The sequence below is a fragment of the Phaeoacremonium minimum genome, assembly GCF_000392275.1.
Source record: "Phaeoacremonium minimum UCRPA7 unplaced genomic scaffold PA7_03_scaffold_64, whole genome shotgun sequence".
Classification (NCBI taxonomy): Eukaryota; Fungi; Ascomycota; class Sordariomycetes; order Togniniales; family Togniniaceae; genus Phaeoacremonium; species Phaeoacremonium minimum.
In genome coordinates, this window is record NW_006920971.1 from 21,840 (window position 1) to 44,010 (window position 22,171).

Below are 22,171 nucleotides of genomic sequence, written 5' to 3' on the forward strand. Positions count from 1 at the left end.
CCCTCGGCCCAGCGCCTCGCTCTGGCTCCTTGTAGGGACATCGTGACAGAAACGAAGCAAATCAAAGCAAATCAAATCAAATCAAATCAGGTCTGCCGCGACAAGCGTGGCCTTACACGTACCTCGTGTCTCTCGGGCTAAAACAGACGAACGTGGGATGAAGGGCAGCAAGTGTCCTTGGCCTTGGCCGCCAGACTGGGCCATCTCACAACCGTTCCGAACCCCACCACCTCTATCTACAGTTGTCCTTCCCACCACACCACACCTTTCTGACGGGAGGTGTGCTCTGTGTGCTCTGTGTGCTCACTACTGCTCGGGTGTGGTAAGAAAGGCGGCGTGGTCCATCCCGCTTGCATCCACAGCGCCGGTTTGAAATTGACAAGAAAATCTTCCGTCTATCCGCGTCTTCCTGCTGCTGCTGCTGCTGCTACCGTATTGCTGCAGCCAGGTGCGAAGCGAAACAGGGAAGCCAAACAGGAATAGCACGCTGCAAATTAAAAAGCATGTTTTGGAAAAGAAGACACCTCAGCTCTCTACTGCATACTGCATACATAGTACGATACGACCATTGCAGGCGTCTAAGCTCGAACTTGCCGCACATGTACTGTACCTCATGCCGTGTTTTTGCAAGTATCGTGGACCCAGAGCAAGCCAGAAACAGAGCAAGCCCCCACGCCACGAGGTTTGGCCCAGGATGTCGCAAAAGGGTAATTCGGCTGGACGAGGCTCGGCTGTCCGCTTTTCTCCAGGCCTCCTCTCTCGCTCGTTGTGTGAACCAAGGCACCGAAAGGAGGTTTGGCCAGACGGACTGACACAAGCTGGCCCCCCGTGTCTCACCTTTATTTAAGCAGACACGCGTTAGTGAGGATTATTGTCCAGACTACTTACTTCCTGTCGGATTTGATTTCTGCTGCAGATATGACCGCTAACTTTGGGCGGAGATGACACCTTTTCTGACAGACTCCTTTTAGCGGCATGGGTGTATTTCCAAATCGCTAATTAGGGCCGGGTGTCAGAAGTCTACTACGGCAAGGCAGGTCCCAGGAGGAAGGGGGAAAGGGGAAAATGACATTTTCTCGCCACCTGCTCCTTTTTTTGTGTGTGTGTTCCTGCGTTAGTTTTCCTCATCTCGCTGACGTTTGGGTCTAATTTGCCGTCATGAGCTGAGCAGCAGCCAAAAGGGAACCACCTGCCAGCTGTAACTTGCAATAGTGCAACCGTAACCTCACCAGCGACTCGCGTGGTCGGTGCACTGCGCGTTCCCCAGTTCGGCTCGTCTCCGTGCCTCCGTATTGGCACTGGGAGGGTTTTCTTTTCTTTTCGTTTCTTTTGCTTTATTAGGGCCCCCCCGAGGGTCTGGGTCTAGCGACCAATGGAGCCGGCCACGAACGCCTTTCCTGGTGATCTTCAGGGGTTGCACGAGCTGACCGCCCACCCCTGGCTTTCCACGTGGAATTGCGAGGGTGGCGTTGCTGGAGCTGGAGCTGCTGGGAAGCGTGGGGCGTTTTGGTTTTGCTGGGACACGCTTCCCTGACGCCCGGGCTCTGGCCCAAGCGTCGCAATTCCACGTTTCAGGTCGACATGGGCTCTCCCCTCGGCCTGATTGGGCGCGCAACGAAAGGCGGGCGGAGGCAATCCAATAATCGAGCCCGGGCGCTCCGGGAGAGCAGAGGGCTGTCAAGCCCAGAACCCTTGACCTTTGCTTCTCTGGGCTGCTCGGGTGGAGAGGAAATATCAATAACCTGTCAAAAAGAGTGACGAGGCCATCTCCCGACGAGACAAGTGCCGGTGCTCAGGAAGCACCAATTTGCGCCCATTGCTTGCTTGCTCAGTGCCCGGAGAGACGGACAGAGTAACGGACGTAAGCATGTGACAGCCAATCCAGAAAAGTTACCATCAGTAAGAAACATCATGATCAAGAGGCACAAGCAGGGTGGGGCCGTGGTTCCGAGCAGATGGATGTTTCGGCCTGCTTCTGCTTCGGAAATACGCTCAAATGCTCAATTGTCTTTTGTGATATTGGCAATTAACTGCCTCGTCACCAAAATAGACAATCGAGCGATGCCTGGCTGGTAGTCGGAGCATGTCTACGCAAGCCTGCGCTGTCAGCGTCGCAGCTGATTGCGTGCACTGCCTCCTGCGAGTCCTGCCTCAGCCGGCTGGCTGGCGGCATGTCTTCGAGGTACGGTACCGGAAGTACTTCGAGAAGGGCAGTCTTCGAGAACACCGCCCAGGAAGCATGGGCTCCGCCCGAAGTAGTAAGTGTACCGAGGAACCCGTTCTGTATAGGCCCTCTTAGGGCTGTCTGGACGCGGACTGTCGTAGGGGTACGCGCGACTTGAGTCGCAGGTACCAAGCATCTGTTCGGCTGGACGGGAAGCTCAAATTTCGCGATCACTTTCTGAACTCGATGAGTTGACTACTGTGCTGCGGTTCCAGAGCACAGATAGCCAGAGTGCTTCTTCCGCGTGGCAGAGGGTGGACGATTGCGCAAGCGTGCTAGAACCGCACGCCGGCCACTGCCCAGCAAAGAAGAACGCTTTGGCATTCTCGCTTCGCTCATTTATTGCATCGTATTGTCTGCTGCTCAGTGAATGAATGGCAACTTTCAGGCTCGCTGGGGTTTCTTGGGTGCGCCTCGTTGACCAGCGCGGCCGAAGTAGCTCCTTGGGCTTGGCCTCTCGTCGCATGCGCCCCTCGTATTGCCGTACTATTCCAGGCGATAGACTATGAGGACTTGGACCGGTTGCTCTCTCGTCCGGTGATCCCATCGGATAGCCACTCCTGCCGTGCCAGGAAACTTGCCATTCCCATCCGGCGGTGAGGGACGGGACCGAAAAGAGTGCCAGCCAGCCAGGGGTACGAGCACCGAACGGTGTTCTGTCGGCTCAACGCTGAACCAATCCAGTGGTAACCCAATCGCCCTCACCCTCCATCATCACAAGGGCCTTAGCGAGAAAAGGCAAGGCTTCTGTGACAGGATGTGACGGGACCCATGGAGTTGTCGCTGATCAGATGACCCGTGAAGGCACACTCTGGACAGGGACTCCTCCGCGGGGTACCTTTTCTGGTGATGTTCACGTTCCAACCACCTGATCACGATCTTGCAGGGGTCGAGTCGCTCAAAAGCAAGTTACAGGTGCAGGAACCAGGGGCGCTCACGAAGAAGCAAAACCACAGGACACGGCAAAGTAAGCGAGGCTGGTGGGACTGAGGTGATGATCAGAGAGGATCCCTTGCAGCCGATCATCCAGATAAGCTCCACCCGGATGATGATGTTGATAGCACATCAGAGCAAATCTCGTGCGCAAAACGCACAACCGATGCGATGATGTTTGTCTCGGCTACGAGCGATGCGCGGGGCTGTTTCGACTAGACGAGCGGGTTCTGTCGATCTCCGAATTATGGACTTCTGCAAATTCCATCTTGCACAACTTTCTCGGCACGTGTATGTAAATAGATAAGCATGCTATTGATCATTCGAATTCAAACGGCTGAAAGGCTATGTCGGATTGATAGTAGAACATTGGATTGTGATGTGAGAGAGGTACCCGTTGAGCGGAGCTCTGCACATGCATTCTTCACCTCGTGGTTGCTGCTGCAGTCGCTCATGCCCGTCATCAGCATAGACAACTCTTCATTGGTGGTCCCAGGCTGCTGGGTCAGCCAGCCGGACCCCTCACGGCGAGCCCTAAGTACCATAGATGAATAAATCTCGAAAGTGATGTAGCAAGAATCATCACAGAACTCAGGCAGGTCTACTAGAAGTACGATATCAAAGAAGCTCTCAGGATTTAGGGCCATTTGATCCAAAAGCTTACAGCAGGAATATGGAAGTTGCTAGGATTGCCGAAGCGTACTCGGGTGTTCCCGAACAGCTTATCGCGTTCCCAACCCCATTGCGCCGCATGTCCATTTCAGTGATGCTCGTCGAAGACATAGCAGCAGACTAGAATTCACGGCTGAGGTTCCAGTCGAGTTATGATATGACGGTTTCAGTTACAAGTGACTGAGACAAGCTCAGCTGTCCTAGAAGACTCTGAGTTTCGCGTTGGTGAGACAAACAAAAGGTCAAGTCCTAGTAAGGCTGAGATCTAGAAGCCGATATTGAGACATTGCAACGCCTCTGTGGTAAAACCTCCTCAGCCATACTGCACCCAAATGTCCAGATAAGTTGCGGCAAAGGCGACAAAGTCCTCTAATAAATGGCGCAAGCATTCCTTCTTCCTGTCTTAGGATGCCGTCCCTATCGGCCAGCCACTCGGCACAATTGGGCAACTTGAGCCATTCTCGGGCATCGTGAAGCGAGAGAGCTCCATCGTCATGCAAGACAGGGTACCCTGCTCCACAGTCAGGACGAGACAACAAGACCCTTATCACCGTTATCGGGTCGTTAACTATCATGCCCCTCGATGTCTGAGTAAGTCTCCGGTATCTATAGATCGCGTGTGCGTATGGGAAGGATGTCCGGCGGGTTGGTATCGGAGCGGCATTAAGGAACTGAACCCTGCGTTGAGACATGAACTCAGAGCACCACCATCAACTAACTGCCTGTGTGATAAGGCGCCCAGCAACAGGAACAAGAGGTGGATGTAGTGACTTTCACTGCTTGTATTCTTCACGAGTACACCCGACGTTTCGGTTGTTTACTGCACGAGGAGTTGTTGCTTACCGAGCAACCCTGTCTCTTAGTTCTGGCCCGAAGGCAGCACCAAGAAGCAGAAATGGGCTTTAAGTGGACAACAGACTGCCAACGCATTTGTGAGTCATGACGTGCAAGTCCACCATGGTGGATGGGGAATTTGGGAACATCGCATCACATCGTAGGATCCTGACCCGCCAAGGAGACACCCAAGACAAGTTCAATACCTTGGAAACACAATCGGGCGGTGAACAGCCAACCTGCTTGGCTTCCACTACACCTCCAAGAACAACCATCTCGCCCAATTGCGTGCCTGTTCCGTCGAGACAGGGCTGCATAGGCAGGATCGCAATTGCGGCTCAGTATCGTCCAACCCCGCCCTCCGACGGCTCAGTCGGCTCACCACCGTCCAGATTCCAGCACCTCGATGCCTGGTTCCGGCTTTCTCGTGGGTGCAAAGCTCATCTCGCGATGAGGGGTTGGGCAACCTAAGGTGTCATGTGGCTGCCAACGTGTCCAATGCGTATGCGGTCGATCACCGACTCCCAAGGCGCCGGTATGACACCAAGCACGGTGCTATCCGGGCCTACTGCACGTTGGAGTGGGCGGGACAAGATTAGGTGCTGCAGGGTGTGTGGACTCGTAGGCAAGGTAATCTCACTTGTGCACTCTATCACCAGCAGGAGGAGGGTAGATAGCAAACAACAGTAGCCATACTATGTACAGTAGTAGGACCGCATGTCTTACTCTTACCGCGCCAACGGTTACGGAGGATGAGGGTCGAAGTCGCACACAGCCCGAGGGTATTCCCGCTCCGCGCCAGCCCGTCGTGCCGCTCCTCCATGTCAGCGACAGAGCCGTGTCTGACTGTGCCCGGCCACAACTTCGCGCAGTGAACCATTTTCGGGATGCCCGGCACTTGAGGGCCCAGTGAGACAATACGACCCTTCAGATGTCCGCCGGCGGAATCACTTGGCTCCTGGGTATCCAATATCAACATTGAAGCTTCTTCAGCCGATTAGCCGAGCGCGGAGAGGAGGCTCCTCGTGACTTGCACTGATAGTCATTCATTTCGAGGCTTCGTGCCCAATGGCTACATGGCGGTAAGCGACTTTAGACGGGCAGTACCCCTGGAGAGAGAAGCAAGCCGTGGCCCTGGCTCCAAATCCAGCGACTTGGAGCCGAAGTGGGAGCTACTGGGTAGTAGGCGGTGGCCGTTCCAAGGTTTCCTGAGACCGCTTGGGCGTTAGTGGACGGGGCTCCTGTGTCATAACACGAAAATCAGGACGATGATAATGATGATGTCTCCATGACCGATCGATGGATCCTTCCCAGAAATGGGGTGCATGCTTTGCATGTTTAAATTTGGGAAAAAGCAATACGGAAAGTGTGGAGGAGCGACGCCTTGGCGTTGATGGTCGCATCCATCGTCGGTATCGTATTGCTTTTTCCTCACCATTACTGCTACTGACTGGTAGTACGAGTACACGCCACCAACCGAGTCTATTCACGGACTCGAGAAGGAGGGGGGAGGCTTAATCCAGGTACTAAGGATGGTCGGCATCTCGAGCTGTGTTACTATTGAAAGCAACCGAAAGAGTAGTGGTGATGATGATGATGATGTGATCTGTATTATACTTCATCAATATGCACTCTCAGCACTCCTGCTTCTTCTAAGCCACCACTTCGCGCGACGAAATCTGCAAGGCTACAGGGGTCAATTCAGGATGAGCGATGCGCCTGGGTCGGCCAGCTGACCAACACCTGCATGCTCGCTCGTCGACTAAGTAACTGCAGTGCACTTTGCAAATTGATGCACCTGCACTGGTTAGATTGCTCCCCTAATAGTCTATTGTCCGATAGATGATCGGCCTCTGGGTGTTTCAACAATTCCATTCTTTTGGATACCATTAGCCCCAGCTGGCAATGCTCTACTCGTGCGGTGCAGGGCTAGTATCAGTAGTATCAAATAGAGCCAGTGTGCTGAAATGCGTGATTGTGAATGCCAAATTGAATTATTGGCAGCCTCGGCCTGTCGCAGAAATTGTCGGGCGCCAATACCTTGGAGAGCTGATCATGGTCATGTACGTCGTGTCGTGTAGAGCAGTGTAAGGTTACATGCCTGTTTCGGCGACTCCTGTGTGCTTGCTTGACTTACATACGCTCAGCTCTGCAAGCCTTCGGCGATATGCCTCACGATGGGAAACAGGATACAGAGTTCAATGAAAGGATCCCCTTCGTTCATCTCAACGGCCGAGGTCGGGGAATGCCGTTTGCTCGTCCATCGTATCCCTGGCTTCGTTGGGTTCGTTGGGAGGCGTTGGCCTGGGCTCCAGCCTCCAGAGCCGTCCTGGAATTTGGGCTTGGGATTGTCTTTTGCAATTTCAAATTCTTTTTTTTCCCGCTCGCATCGTCAAATTTCCCAGAGCCCAGCCTCTCTAGCCTCGCTTTTTCAACCAATTTTCACAGGGCAAATGGCATTATGACGCCGGGCTGGGGGGTCCCACTTTGGCCCTAGGAAAGCCCTGAAAGCTGCCAAATTAGAAGGCCCCTAAAGCGAGGACGAGGAAAAGAAAATTTCTTTTCTGGCGGTCCACGGCTGTCATCATGCCCGACGGACGTCAGTGGGGATACCTGATCGTTCTATGAGGTTTCTATGCAGGAGTGGAGTACCCCCTGGGTCTGGGATGATTAAAGCCCAGCCAGATTGACAGCGCTATCCATGGCCAATTTTTCGATGCGCTGAGGCCAGCAAGCCAGTGAGGCCAGGTCCAGGGCCCGTTGCTTGGATCACAGGTCCGCATTGGTGTTCCTGAATTTAGTGGGATTACGACCTACCTTTACCTCCTGGATGGGTCAGGGCAGGCCCTGGAACGAAGCTGGGGGACGTCATTTCTAGAAGGATGGATCCTGTGTGAGTCGTACCTCTGCCGCGCTCGGGAATGAATGGGGAGAACTGGAACCCTGGAGAAGGGCGGCGAGGGCAGAGACATGCCCGTACTGCATAGTACATGGCCTAGCTGAGCGAGCTGAGGTCATCTGGGAACGGCCAGACAGGCAGAGACCGAGACAGCGACAGCGACAGCGACAGGGACAGGGACAGAGACAAGACACGGCCAGCTTGGAGCAGTCGAGACATGGACGGCACAAAGTGCAGAGATGGGTCTCGGCTTCAGCCCGAATAGGGTGCTGAGAGATGGCCACGAGGCCTGACTGTGGGGATGGCGATGCGCCGACCGCCATTTCGACTTTCAGCTGCTTCGGTCCGGTAGAGACAGCTACCGGTACACGACCAGACGGCCAGCGTACTGTACGGCGGTAGGTCGGTACCTCCTTTTTAGCCTCATCGTCAAGTTGTGCCCTGTATGTGTGAGGTCAGCACTCGCCGAGTAGAGCAGAAGAGACAGAGTACCTGTACCTGGGCTGAGTAGCGACACCTCTCACAAGTACCTACCTACTTACTTGCTGTACCTCGGATACGCAGTAATAATGAAGTGCATGGGGGACTGATGATGAATGACAATTTCGTGTTCTCTGACAGGGGCTGCATGGTGCCATGGACAAGGTGCAAAACACTCTGATGCCTGTTTCATTTGTGCAGTGCGGTGCAGTGCTGTGCTGTGTTGTGCGCCACGCGCGAAGGAGAGGGAGGAGGAAGAAAAAAGGTACATTGTCGCCCAGGCCCCGGCTGCGTCACCGCCTTCTTGACGCTGCGTTTTAGGGGATTATTTTTGTCTCCGTGTTGCGTGGGCCAGGGATGGGCCTTGTACCTCGTCCTGCAGTGCTGTCGCCCAGCTGACTCCATCATCTACTACCGCGCCCTGGTGACCCTGGTGACCCTGGTGATCAGTGGGAGTGTGAGCGTGAGTGTGGAAAAGGGTACATGGCAGCGATGTACCGATGTACCCGTACCCAATTTCCCCTCCGTCTCTCCCTTCCTTCCTTTGCGCCCACCTGCAGTTCCCAGCGGCGGTGACAATTAGTGACCCACCGTGCCCACCCCCCCTGTCCTGCCCGACCGACAAGGCTTGACAGGCCACACCCCTGCAGGCCACTCTTCTTTTCCAAGTTCTCGAAATAGGCAACCTGGAGATGGGTCGGTCCTAGACTCTCCTAGCAGCCTGCTTGCTTGTGTCAGTCAGTCATTCAGTCCGTCGGTCCTGTCAGTCCTGGCAATACATACATATAAGGCAGCCCTCCTCCCTCCACCACCTCCGGTTGTGCCTCTCGAACCACAGCATCAACACCAAACATCATCAGACAAACAGTGGCCTATCAGCTCACCATCAGGAACACTCACCAAACATACTTCGCCTCCTCAACTCAGCAACTGCTCCATATAAAGAAGACATTGCCTCCTCTTCACACTTACCAACCAACCAACCTCGCTGCCTCAGCTCTCTCTCTCTCTCTCGACAAACTTCGAGAGACATAACAACACCATCACAACCACACGACCTTCAACGTCAATGCAGTACCTATCCACCATGCCTGCCCAGCGACCTTCGCAACTCCCGCCCTGCCCTGGCCCGCCGCCCAGCCGGCCGCTACCTCCTCTACCTAAGAGAGGTTAAAAGGGATACATCACCATCTACACAGCTGTTCGCGCCTAACAGCGAACTGTCTTCGGATATCGACACATGGCAAACGGAAACATGCCTACTCTAAATCTTGCTGCGCCTTGAGAGCGCGAGGCTGCACATCCCACGAGCTCCCACTTTGATCGTCAGACCAGCTGCAATTTTCCGACGCGTCATGGTTTCACCATGCGTCGATGAGCATCAGCCCAAAAGTACGGAACAGAGAATACCATTCACTACCTGGGAAGTGGTTGGCCGGAGCCTGCTGCAAGCTCCCGTCTTACACAGTCGCACCGCAGGCTGCAGTACGATCCCACCACCGACCCTCCAATCAACCAACACACCGTCGACCACCTACCTCACCACACCCCACCACCTTTCAACACATTGCGTTTCCCAAGAGCAGGCTCAAAAGGACAAATGACGCTTCAACATCCGCAGCCTTCTCTTCAGCAATCTCGATCATGGGCGCAGACGGTCGCATCTGGTTGTACGAATATGGGAAATACCAATCTTTTTAATCGATGCTTTTGGGGTTTTGTTATTTCAGAAGCGAGACGAGCACTTGAGTTTACGAGCATTTCTTGATTTTTCATTTTCTCTCCATCGTCATCTCCTGGCTTGGCTTAGAAGAACGGGAGGTTTCCCACACTGTATCAATAGAGCATTTGTCATGGCGTCTTGAGAGAAAGAACATCTCGTCGCCGATACCCCCACGGGAAGAGCAGAGTTATTGGGAATATCATTGGGAACGGGTCGTCATGAGACCCGCGAGGCAACACCCAACGGAGCACATGGGAAACAACATTGGAATCGAACGCTTTTAGCGAGTCGCATTCTCAGGGATATATTTGGGTGCAGTCAGCTGCAATACACTACAGAAACAGATAATCGGTCAATCAATAATGCGACTGCTACTACAAAGCAATCTCTCACATCTGTCATTGTTCATGGAAAATCATCTGTGCTCCTCTTTTTTCGTCTGATCAAACAATGTCTCGTGCACGCGCCCCCTGAAATGATGAGTGATGTACATCTGGCATTTCCATCCCTTGCGGAAAGCTCTCCAGAGATCGACATTTAAAATGATATCAGCTAATCTCCCACACTTCGGCCGTCATGCAGCCAGGCAGAACTACATTCTCTACAATCGACTTAAACCCCTCCTATGTGGGCAGTCATTCTGGCATGCAAAGAAAGGGATGGCCCGTTGCGGAGGTGTAAACGTGCACATCTCGGCCGATCTCAACGCCAGCTGCGTGACTGTGCGGGACGATCTGCTGGATCTCAAACACCCGCGCGAGGTGTGTGGGCTTTCACTTGTAGAGGAAAAGTCGCGCAAGACAAGGATTGCATCATGAGAAATGTGCTGGCAGGTGCAAGGAGAGGGTCTCGAAACCCTGAAGAGTCCTGCCATGCCCTGGCAAAACCCCGGAGTGGGATGGCTGGCATGGCGATGATGGATCGATCCCCTTCTCAGTTGACGGATCAACTGCGCCGAAATCCTTGACATGTTCATGCAAATCAACAAAGTGTACTCTACAAGGCGATCGGTTAGGGCTTTAGGAAGCCATAGGCGACTCCTGAGGCTCCTCACCAGCAGCAAGGTCTTGTTTCATCCTATCTATTGATGGACAGGATTAGGCTTTAGCTTCTGGCAATCTTGAGACTAATATGCTGGCCCTGACTAAGGCGGATTGAATCTGATCTCGCTTGTGCTTGAGGTTTGTAACTTTTCATGTGTCCAAGCTTTCCCCCTGTTGCGCAAGTGGCTTACCTCGCTTATCGCTATCACCACGTGCATCACTGTGGCTGGCCGTTTCGAAACAACCGGTCTCTTTGGCGACTGCAGATCTCGATGCCGAGGTATGCTCTGATTTGCCCTACAACTCAGCGATTGGCATACCGAATGCGGTGAAAAGGGGTGGATATTCGAACTCGCCGCCCTGGGGATATCAGATCATCCATCTATCACAGACGACGAAGGCGTTGATCCCATGCGGTGAGGATACGCCGACTCGTCACTGTCTTGTGTACCCGTGAGGATGGTGCTGCAGGTCCATGTCTGGGGCCCTGCCTTCGGGCTGCCTTCTATCGATGCGGAATGCCTCGCCGTCATCACTTATCTCGCATATGCAGCCCCGGGATCTAATGCTTGGACCCTTGCTGCTAGCAGTCCGTCAGCCGTACCGGGCCGTAAGTCCTAGATGTCCCATCTTAAACAATCAGAGTGAGAATTATGCTAACGAATGGCCAGACGCGCTACCAGCCCTCTATGATACAGAGACTCAGTCGTGGATCACTGGCTTCTCGGACATAGTTACCTATCTGGGGTCACAAAACCTTGAGCATGACTTGGATGTCGACCTCACGTCCGCTCAGAAGGCCGACTCTACGCCTTACTCGGTCTTCCTAGCTACTAACGCCTCCCCTCTTGTCGCTCTATCCCTCTACGTCTCATCTGCCAACTGGGCCGGCACAACCCGACCGGCATACAGCAAGATCCTCACCTTCCCTCTAACATGGACCGAGCCAACGGCCGTCCGCTCCGCCATGGCGCAGAAGGCTGAGCACCTCGGCCTGTCCAGCCTGGACACGGACTCTGAGGCGACCTCGTCCTCCGAGTCCGGCGCGGCAGCCGCTGACGACTCGGGCTTCTTCCACATCCCTAAGAGCCTGCAGCTGCCGAAGCGTGGCGTCTCGGCGGCCCTGTCGCCCGAGCAGACGGCGCAGATCCGGCTGGATGCCGTCGCGAGCGACTGCCTCTCTGTGCTGGCCGAGCTCAAGGGCGACAAGAAGTTTCTGCTCCGCGACGGGCGGCCCACGGCGCTGGACTGCCTCGCATTTGGCTACCTGGCGCTGATGCTCGTGCCTGAGGTCCCGCGCCCTTGGCTTCAGACAGTGCTGCGGAAGCGATACGGCGGCCTATGTGCGTTTGTCGAAGAGGTGCGGAGGGACTGCTTCGGAGAAAGGGTCCTGCCCTGGTCGGTTGATAGGCCCTCAAGGACGGTCTTGAGCATTAGCTCGCGGTTCGCGCACGGTGCTATGCGTGTATTTCCAGTGTTTGGTGAGGACTGGCACAGATGGATGGTGCGCAGGAGGAAGGCAGACAGCGACAAAGGAAAGCCATGGGACGGTGGCCGGGATACCAACGCGATCATCCTCGCCGTGTGTGGTGGTTTGACCGGCGCGGCGCTTCTGGGCGGCGCGTTGCTCTACCGACATCTAATGCCGTTCGGCTCGCCCCTGTACAGATATGAGCGGGAGCGGCGAGGCCTGGCAGGGTTTGGTGCGGCGGGTTCATTCCTAGGCATATCGTCGGAGTGGATGGACTCCCAGTATAACCAGCGGTATGGTGGCGGAAACAGATCGGCGGCACCGAGAGGTGGTATTGAGGTCGACTATCAGAGCGTGCCTATCAACGATGGTGGCCATCCGCCCATAGTCGAGCTTGATGTCGAAGTTGCGGCGCAAGGCAATAACGGTGTATAATAGAATGTATAATAGTAATAAGCGCGGATTGGTGTAGCTGCGGTGGCAGGCTCCTGAATTCGAACACAAGATACCCACCTCCTGATTCGCAGACGATGGATGGTTCATCCCAAATTTCACATAAGCTTACCTATTGTGACCTATTGTGACGGTACTATAATGCTTCAAAAATCTCGTTCTTCCACATACGACCATATTCAGTAAAAAACTCGTGGTCTTGGTTCCTCCTCTGTAAGGCTGTCGTGGAGCATCTCCAAACGGAGCCGACACAGTAGCCTTGCGGGACACTGTTACTTGGAAACGGAAGAAGACCACCGACGTTCTTAGACTCTGGTTGTTTGTCAACTTTGTTGGGGGGGTTTTGATCATTTTTATTATACTCTATAAGTCAACCAAATCATTATCAACCTGACGCTTTATCTTCTATATCGTACCTACCGCCTTCAAGGTCTGGGCCGTATTCAGGACTATGCCTTTCTTCGGCTTTCTACTCGCTATGCCTGCACTTTGTTGGTGGAAGCGACAGTTGTGGTCTTCTGTAGACACCTGACATGCTTCGCGCCTTCCCCGATAGTGTTCAGGAGTTCTGCTTTCGCACCTCCCCCATCAATCTGCCTCGGAAGCATGTAGAAGCTTTGGTTCCTTCCTAGATAATATCACATAAGGCAGTCACGACTTCGCATCGGGAAACTGTGTCGTTCGAAGCAAGGTGACCGCCCCATGTTTCGTGTATATAAACCTCTTTGATCCCCAAGTCTCTTCAGATTTTCCTCTTCCTTTTCTCTTCCCTACAAACCAAAGGTGAGTCTTCCCCCCCTTTCCTTCCAATATCTTTACCTGCACCGGGGATTCTGGGTGGCGTAGGGATGGGTTACCTATTCCCATGACGTTCACCCACCCAGATTTTATGATGTATAACATCTAGATCAACCGTCAAGGCGGCGTTGCAAATCTTCTAGGTCCTGGCCTTTCCATGCCAGCGGCACGACTTTGCTTCGGCATTCTGAAAAAGCCATCCATCTCAGATAGCGTCTGTCCTTCGTGTGAATCATGCTCTGATTGTATAAACCTTCTCTTCTCCTGAGTCCATGCCATTTCCAATGTGTCTTTTGGACAGAAATAGCAGTGTTTGCGAGATCGAATCTTGGATGTCCCCGTGGTGGTCATCGTTCAGCCCAGCTAAGCCAAATTCTTTGTGAGATGTGTCCTGGTGGAGCCTTTCCGTGCCAAAAAAAAAATGCTGAACAGGGCGGATATTTGTGGCGGCATTCTGAGCAGTGAGAGCTATTAACTTTATTCAATCCAGGTGGCTTCTATGAGGCAGCTTGGTAAGGTCCAGGTAAAGTAATCCCCTACCTGGGTGAGTGTGAGTTACCTGCCAGCCTAACGCACAGGCCACATGCTTCTGGGGTGGATATAAGCTCGCGTTCTCAGAGGTAACAAACACCCTTCTTCTTTTCCTCTTCCCATCATCATAAAATCTGGGTGGGTGGACGTCGGCTTGAATTTTCCTATTGATCGCTTGCACTTTGAAAAGGCAAAGCATCAAATATTGACAGATGTACAATCTTATTGAGCAATGATGAACATCTGAATCTGAGCTCAACCTCAAGGCGAGATTGCATGCGCCTGAGGCAAATGAAAATTCATGACAGCCATGTGGGTGAGCTGAAGTCAGCCGACCTACTTTTGGCGTCAATCCTTGCAAGAGCGTGTGGTTTTATATAGATTTCAAGAACAGCAGGTCACTTTTTCGAGCCTCAGATATATATCAATTTCTGGGCCCTGTAATCCATTTCCCAGGTTTACAGGCTTTCGAGTCTGGCATCTCCTTAAAAGCTACTGAACGCTGAACTAGTAGTTGGGCGGTGATGACCAGCGAATCCTCGGTGTTGTATGTGGTTTTTATTTCCCCAATTTTTTTAAACACTTTTTTCTATAAGCAGAAGATTATTAACAGCCCCTGAATGTCAGTAATATGCTCCTTGAGTCCCAAATGATTGATACCGCTCAATGGGTGGCGAATTGAATAGATCTTGTCGTAAACTCAATTGACTATCCGCTCATGCAATCGCCTATGCTATGCCGTGTTTTTCTCCCCTTTTGAAGTTCCGGATATTTAACACTCCCTGGATGCATCTCCCTACTACTTGATCCTACAAATAATTCTTTTCCTGCCGATAGAGCCGGATCTTACACTCTATACACTATCTATTATTCGTCCTGCGCTTTGTGTCCCTCAGTTCCGCCTGATGTCGTTGATCTCATAGACCTAGATCTGCCTGATCTCTTTGCCGACCATCTCCGGTCGCTCAACTTCCCATTCATCCCGTAGAACTGCAAACGTCAGATCTGACAGCAGCAGGCTCTGTCCAAGGCTCCACACCAGCGTGATGGCGTAGAAGAAGTTCGCGTTCCCAGAGCCCGCATAGATCCACAAGTGGTAGAATGCGGGGCCGAGGAACGTTGCGTACATGATCACTGCGGCTACGAGGAATGTGTACCTCATGAGTGGGAAGACATGCCGAAATAGCGGTACCAGAGCCAGGAACAGCGAGGTATCGCTGATGCTCGGGTATGGCTTGAAGATCGAGAAAATGCCCACCAGAAGAGTGATCACGACGAGTGGCTGGCTCCGGATCCGCACGGTCAGGCCGCCAACGTAGGATGACAGGTGCAGCCAGAAGACTGCCAGGAAGAACGACCTGAAGGAGTCAAACATCTCGATGAAAAAGTACCACCAAAGTCCCACGTTCGGCGTCAGATCACTGAGCGTCAGCTGTACACCATACGTCGACGAGAGAAATTCCAACGAGCCGGTGATGAGGTACGACATCGCAAACAGCGAGGCGAGGGTTGAACCGACTAATGATACGCTACCGAGAGCGAATCGTGGTAAATAGGAGGGGTACGATGTGTCCCTTCTGTCATACGCGAGGAGAATCAAGGGCGGTAGGAGGAGTAGAGGGTACATCGATAGGTACGAGGCGAAAGAGATCGCTACCATTGCGCTGAACGGCGCTCCGGCAATAGATTTGGCGACGGCATGGAGGATGGCACAGGTTGTGAAGACCCCTGTGGACCGGCCGATACACGTTGCGATCGTGAATGGATTGAAGAGAAAGCTATTCCACGAGCTATTAGCAAGCCATTACTGCGCTTTTTTCTGATATAGACCTACACCGCAGCTACAACGAAGCCACTCCACCTCTTGTTCCGTCGCGGAGACGTAAACAGCTTGGACGACCCAGCCTCACCCGAGTCGGCAATGCTTGTCAATGCATTGGCGCTCAGGAGGTCGACGCATATATAGAGGAGGAACGTGAAGATCGGAAAGCTCGAGAAGCTCGGGAGAAGCGAGAATAGGGGCAGCAAGAGCGGTGCTTGGTGGTACACGCCGCCATCGTAAGGCGAGACGTTATGATTGTAGAGGAAGAGACCCTCTTGTACTATGAGGCCGGTCAGCACCATTGGGACAGGAAGCAAAGTTCTTGTGCTGGGCCCTTACATCTCTTGAAGCTCGTCACGGGTGTCGAGATCTCGACGCGTCCAACTAGCAGCTCTGGTAGGCCGGGGAACAGATAGAAGAGCGCCAGGCGCAAGACAGCGGCGCCCAAGTAGAGGGCCTGCGTCCTACCCAGCTTTGGCGTGCCCCCATTCATCGCTCGTCCATCGCCAGGTGAACAAGCCAAACGTGTTGAATTCGAAAGGGAGAGCGAGGCGCAACAGGTGAGGATCCGGGGCGGCGGGCAAGGTAAGGTAGGATAGAGTGCCAGGTGTCATTGGCGGCATGAGAAGACAGGGTGATACGCCAAGTTGACGCCCTGTGGCTCAGCGGCCTTCAGCTGTGGAGAAGCCCTGTAGGTAAGCTCAAGTTGAATGGGCAAATTGATACGCTAAGCCTTTACGGGAAGACAGGCTCAGCGGTCAAGGCAGGCAATAAATTTTCCAGGCCTTCGACAGAAAAAAAAGTTCGAGAGGCGCTGCCCCGCTACTCTGCAAAACCGCAGCTTCACATCGAAGATTACACAGACAATTGACCACGATGGGCCGGATAAAGAAGAAGGGCCAGGCCGGCGCGGCCAAGAATTTCGTGACTCGAACTCAGGCGGTCAAGAAGCTTCAGATCAGCCTCCCTGATTTTCGAAAGCTGTGCATTTGGAAGGGAATCTATCCTCGCGAGCCCAGGAACAAGAAGAAGGTCTCCAAGTCTGCCACCGCCTCGACTACTTTCTATTATGCGAAGGATATCCAATATCTCCTCCACGAGCCGCTATTGCAGAAGTTCAGAGAGCAAAAGGTTTTAGAGAAGAAGATCTCCAAGGCCTTGGGAAGAGGCGATGTCTCCGACGCTGCGAGATTCGAGCGCAATGCTGCCCGTCCCGAGAAGACAGGCAAGCCGAGATATACCCTCGACCATGTCATCAGAGAGCGCTACCCAACATTCATCGATGCCGTCAGGGATCTTGATGACTGCTTGTCAATGCTTTTTCTCTTCGCAAATCTTCCTTCCACCTCGACCGTTCCTGCTAAGATGATCGCCCGATGCGAAAGACTTTGTCTCGAGTTTCAGCATTACCTGATCGTCTCGCACAGTCTGCAAAAGTCATTCTTGTCGATTAAGGGAATCTACTATCAAGCAAATATTCAGGGCGAGGATGTTCTCTGGCTGGTTCCGTACAAGTTTAATCAGCGAGTTGTTGGCGATGTCGATTTCCGAATTATGGGCACCTTCATCGAGTTCTACATGACTCTACTAGGCTTTGTCAACTTCCGACTGTATACTTCCCTTGGGCTCAAGTATCCCCCGAAATTTGACCAGAGCAAAGATGACCAGGCAGGCGAATTGGGCGCTTTCACTCTAGAGGGTATCAACATCGCTGCGAAGGAGGACGAGCCCAAACAGCTAACAAACGGCGAGGCTGAGCGTGGACCGGATCCCAAAGTGCAAGCGGAGATCAACAAGCTGGTTCGACAAATGAAGGAGTCCGAGTCGAATGGCGACAGCAAGGCCTCGGGAGAGAGGAACGGCGCTGACGCTGATGGCGAGGATGCACCGGCCACGGACGCCATTGACAAGTTTGAGCCTGCAGCTCCGGGAGGCGACATCTTACCGCAGCCATCATACAGCACAAGCGATCCTGCCGCTCTATTTTCAAAGTGTACATTTTTCCTCGGTCGTGAAACCCCTCGTCAGCCATTGGAGTTCATCTTGAGGTCCTTCGGCTGTAAGCGAATTGGTTGGGATGCTGTGCTGGGCGAAGGCGCATACACCACCAATGAGCTCGACCCATCTATCACACATCAAATCGTCGATCGTCCAATGATCCAGGCGGCTGTGGAAGCAGATGGCGACGGTGAAGACAACCAGACTTCGCAAAAGCTAGCTCCGAATCAAAGAATTCCGGGTCGCATTTATGTGCAGCCTCAGTGGGTGTGGGACAGCATAAATGATGAGGAGCTAAAAGATACCAACTTATATGCACCGGGAGCACAGCTGCCACCCCATCTGAGTCCGTTTGTCCAGCCTGTTCAAGGACAGTACGATCCGACCATCTCGCTGGAGGAACAGCAGACAGAGGCAGAGGCTCTCGAAGCCGATGAAGAGCTTGAAGAGAAGGACAAGGATGACCTCGCTGTCAAAGCAATTGACGAGTCTGCTAATGACATGGACGTTGCTGAGTCGGAAGAGGATGATGAGAGCGATGAGGATGATAACGGTTCTTTTGGAGGCTTCTCAGACAATGAAGATGCCGAAGAGGAATCGGAGGACGAGGCGATGCAGCGGCAGAGAGAGCTGGAGGCTGAACTGACTGGAAAGTCCGTCAAGGCGAAGGCAGAGAATCCCAAGGATAAGGCAAAGGCAGAAGCTCGCAAAGAACTGGCAAGAAGGGCGAAGGAAGAAGCAGAGGATCTCGAGCGCGCCAAGGGTATGCTAAGCAAGAAGAAGAGGAAGCTGTTTGAGCAGATGATCTATACGAATACAAAGAAGAGTGCCGAGGACGAGAAGCTCCGGGCTAAGAGGAGAAGGATCGAAAAGCAGAAGGGCAAAGGGAAACAAGCATAATTAGATAGGGACCTACGATAGGAGTTCAAGGATACCAATGAAATGATTTGCCTGTATGTTAAGGTCTCTCCTTGCTACGAAGCCTAAGTAGTCAATTTTAGAAGCCGTGTTGTGATAATGTCTTAGAATATTTGCCGTAGTGCTGAGTACCTTATGGCGTTCACTCCAATTGTCCGACAGGTGCCTGCCCCACCATAAAAAGTCACGGCCACCAAAGCATTTCCAACCTCGTCCGCGTCACTAACGCAGCGGCCATGGCACAGGCGAATGACGAGGGGGAATGGGACAAGGATACGGATGAAGTAAACTCTCTTGATTCTGATGAGCTTTACGAGACGAGACCGAATCGCTGGAAAGGCCAGCCATCGAGCTGGACCACCATCACTGAACAGGACCGCCTCACTTACTCCGCCTTTGAAGAGTTGAGGAATCGGGATCTTGCGATTCACCTTTATAATGCATCTGCACTCAAGCGAGTTACTCACTCGCAACACGGCCCCGCGCCGATCCCCGGAGAGGTTTGACATAGCTCCAGCAATTGATGTGTCCGTCGAAATACTAATGCTATGAATAGGACATCGATGTGCACACGGGCGAGCCGGTAGAGAAACATGACTGGGTCCCGCCGCAGTCGTGGACGGCATGGCCATTGCGAGCGGACCTGGTGCCAAATGATGATTTTATGAAGAGAACAGAGGATGAAGATGACACATTGACGTATCGTCGTTACGAAAGCAACATGCCTAGCACCAATCTTGAGGAGTCAATATCAGCCACTGTCCTCAAAATTGCCAAACAGAAATTCCTTAACAGGGATCTTCGCGAAAAGCTGACGACCTCCGAATCATTAACGGACGATGCACCCATGGTTAAAAGTGATTTTGTTTCCTCCAATGATGGTTCGGAGTATGAAGAAGATATGTCTGAAGATGGAAGCGACAAACAGTCGGACGTCGGGAACACGAAAAGTTCCAAACGGTCGAAGAAGTTTGAGCGGTCCTTCTCTCCTATAGTCTCAACAAATGATGATTTGTCTTATGAGATCATCCGTCCATCAGCAAGAATGATCCTTGAGAAGCTGGACAAGACACTGACCATCCTCCATAACGCACGTGTCGCCGCCCTGAGGTACGATGCAGAGACATCGGCTTCAGAAGACGACGACGATGCCACTCCCCCACGAGGCCGACTCCGCTCCTCATCGCGAGGAGCTAAGCGAGGCTCGGTCAGCATTCCACCGGAATATGAGCACAATACAGAGAGCGAGGGACGCAGAAGAAACAAGAAAGGTGCTGGTAGGCCGAGGAAGAAAAACCCACAGCCGAGGGAGGGAGAGACACATCGAGAGTTCTTGGTCAGGATTGCACGCGAGCAACACAAGCGAATCCCTACTTTCTCCGACGAGGAATGTGATACTGCGGCTACGTCAACAAACTCACGGAAGAAAGAGTCAGTAAGGAAATCAAAAAAATCTCGCAGCAGAAGCCGTAACCGGAGACAGAGCCTAACCCCATCAAGACGGAATGATGACTCATTCAAGATGGAACATACCTCGCAATGGAAGTTGCGAGACTGGAGCGATGTCATCGGAGCTGCTAGCCTGGCTGGGTTTTCTCCTGCAGTGCTCGCGCGTGCTACGGAGCGATGTGTTGACTTGTTCGGCGAAGGCCTGGTGCTTCACACACTGAATGAGACCGAAGCAGGCGCCGAATCCGGCGTCATATCCACGCGGTTCGAACCCGGAGTTGCAGCACCATCATCTCCGAGTCAAAGTGACGACTTGAGTGATGATCTCAAGCGAGCACGGGCGATGAGCCGTCAGTCGAGCATGGCACCCTCAGTCTCATCCTCCTCGGATTCTGATGATGAACTCAAAATTGAGGAAAGGGACGATGTTGTTGCCAAGAGGGAACGAGCACGGAGCCGTTCAGTGACACCGTCGGTAGCAAGGTTTTATTGCACACATACTGTCTGTAAAAGGGCTATACAAGGGTTTAGCAGGCGAAACAATCTGGTCAGGCATATGAATCTAGTCCATGGGGAAGTTTTGGGAGACCAGGTCGAGGGGGACGAAAGTCCAGATGAGCTGTATGGTGCCGTGCACGTCGATGGCTTCCTTAAGCCCATCAAGCCGAGACCAGGGTGGAGATCTGAGGATGTCAGGAAAAGAAGCCGGTCGAGGAAGCGATCAAGAGACGCCCATGAGGAGCTGGAAATTACTAGCGATGACTAGGTCTGTCAACGGAAATGACATTAATGAGTCTGTAGGATAGTTTACGCAGTACTATTCATTGCGATACCCGTTTTGGTAGCTCTAGATTATTAAAGGTCTCATGCATCCCCGAATTGCCTCGCTACCTCCTTTGCAAAGTCCCCGATGGTGTCAAATTTCCACTCGAATCCCACCTTCCCTTTGGCCAGTAGTTCCTCGTAGTTACCACCCACGCCATAGCCCTCCTTCTTGTCGCCTCCACGAGCGATCCATACGCTCCTTAGTCCTATCTCCTTCGCTGGGACGTGATCCGCGGTCAAACTTCTTGCAACGTGTAGCAAGTCACCCTTCTCGAAATCGATGTCAAGCTCCTTCTTTGCATGCTCGAACAGGTACTGAAAGTTATTATGGCTTGGCTTGTAACTACCAATATTCTCGGCCGTATAGATAGCGTCGAATTCCACGGGCGCTAGATTGTCCGCCACTGTCGCTTTGATATTTTCATTGTTGACGTTGCTCAGAATGATCAACTTGAAGTGATTCTTGAGAATCTCCAGGCCAGCCACCGTGTCTGGGAAGGCGGACCATTTGCGCGGCCCTGCGCCCACTGCTTCAGCTACTGACTCCGGGATAGACACGCCGAGCTCGGCAGCCAGTTTCTTTGCGGCTGTCGCGAGGTTGATGTCGTAGCGCAGCTTGGGCTGTTCTTCCTGAATCTCATCGGAGAGGTCGTTGAAGCGCTGGACTGCGAGATTGGGGTTCTTGGAGTGTGCATGGTCTGAAGGTAGCTGAGACACAATTGGCTCCAGGGCTTGCTCCAGTCCGCCCTCCCAATTTATAAGAGTGCCATAACAATCAAAGGAGAGAGCCTTGAAGCTGGTAAAAGGTTTGTCGTTGCTCATTTTCAGCTCCTATGTAAACACTGCGGTCAAAAATATAGACAATATCTTCAGCGAATACAGAAAGTGGAAGAGATGAGTTCACTCTGCTTCTAGCAATCCAATTTTCTCGAGTAAATAACTCTCTTATATATACCCTGCTCCTTGATCTCATCCGACAGTGAGGCGAATTGTCATGTTGGCGAGCCGTAATAAGATCGCACATTGACACCTAGCATCGATTTGCAGTGCACCTCAGTGCGGGGCCAAGGGCGTGGATGACGACGGCTGCCGGACTTC

The 22,171-nt window shown here is 52.8% G+C and overlaps 4 protein-coding genes across 4 annotated transcripts; 2 read left to right on the forward strand and 2 right to left on the reverse strand.

The window, feature by feature from the left end:
- Positions 1-11,267: 11,267 nt before the first annotated feature.
- UCRPA7_1238 (putative mitochondrial import receptor subunit protein) lies at positions 11,268-12,714 on the forward strand (the record flags this gene model as incomplete). The annotated part of the gene is made up of 2 exons (XM_007913829.1): positions 11,268-11,418; positions 11,480-12,714. 2 exons carry the CDS (start codon positions 11,268-11,270, stop codon positions 12,712-12,714), a joined length of 1,386 nt encoding a protein of 461 aa, XP_007912020.1.
- A 2,272-nt stretch (positions 12,715-14,986) lies between these two features.
- Positions 14,987-15,688, reverse strand: UCRPA7_1239 (putative gpi transamidase subunit pig-u protein; the record flags this gene model as incomplete). The annotated part of the gene is made up of 1 exon (XM_007913831.1): positions 14,987-15,688. The coding sequence occupies one exon, from the start codon at positions 15,686-15,688 to the stop codon at positions 14,987-14,989; it is 702 nt and encodes a 233-aa protein (XP_007912022.1).
- A 1,071-nt stretch (positions 15,689-16,759) lies between these two features.
- UCRPA7_1240 (putative pescadillo development protein) lies at positions 16,760-18,781 on the forward strand (the record flags this gene model as incomplete). The annotated part of the gene is made up of 1 exon (XM_007913828.1): positions 16,760-18,781. The coding sequence occupies one exon, from the start codon at positions 16,760-16,762 to the stop codon at positions 18,779-18,781; it is 2,022 nt and encodes a 673-aa protein (XP_007912019.1).
- Positions 18,782-21,112: 2,331 nt separating this feature from the next.
- Positions 21,113-21,895, reverse strand: UCRPA7_1241 (putative haloacid dehalogenase protein; the record flags this gene model as incomplete). Its single annotated transcript, XM_007913823.1, has 1 exon — positions 21,113-21,895. One exon carries the CDS (start codon positions 21,893-21,895, stop codon positions 21,113-21,115), a length of 783 nt encoding a protein of 260 aa, XP_007912014.1.
- Between the last annotated feature and the right edge of the window lie 276 nt (positions 21,896-22,171).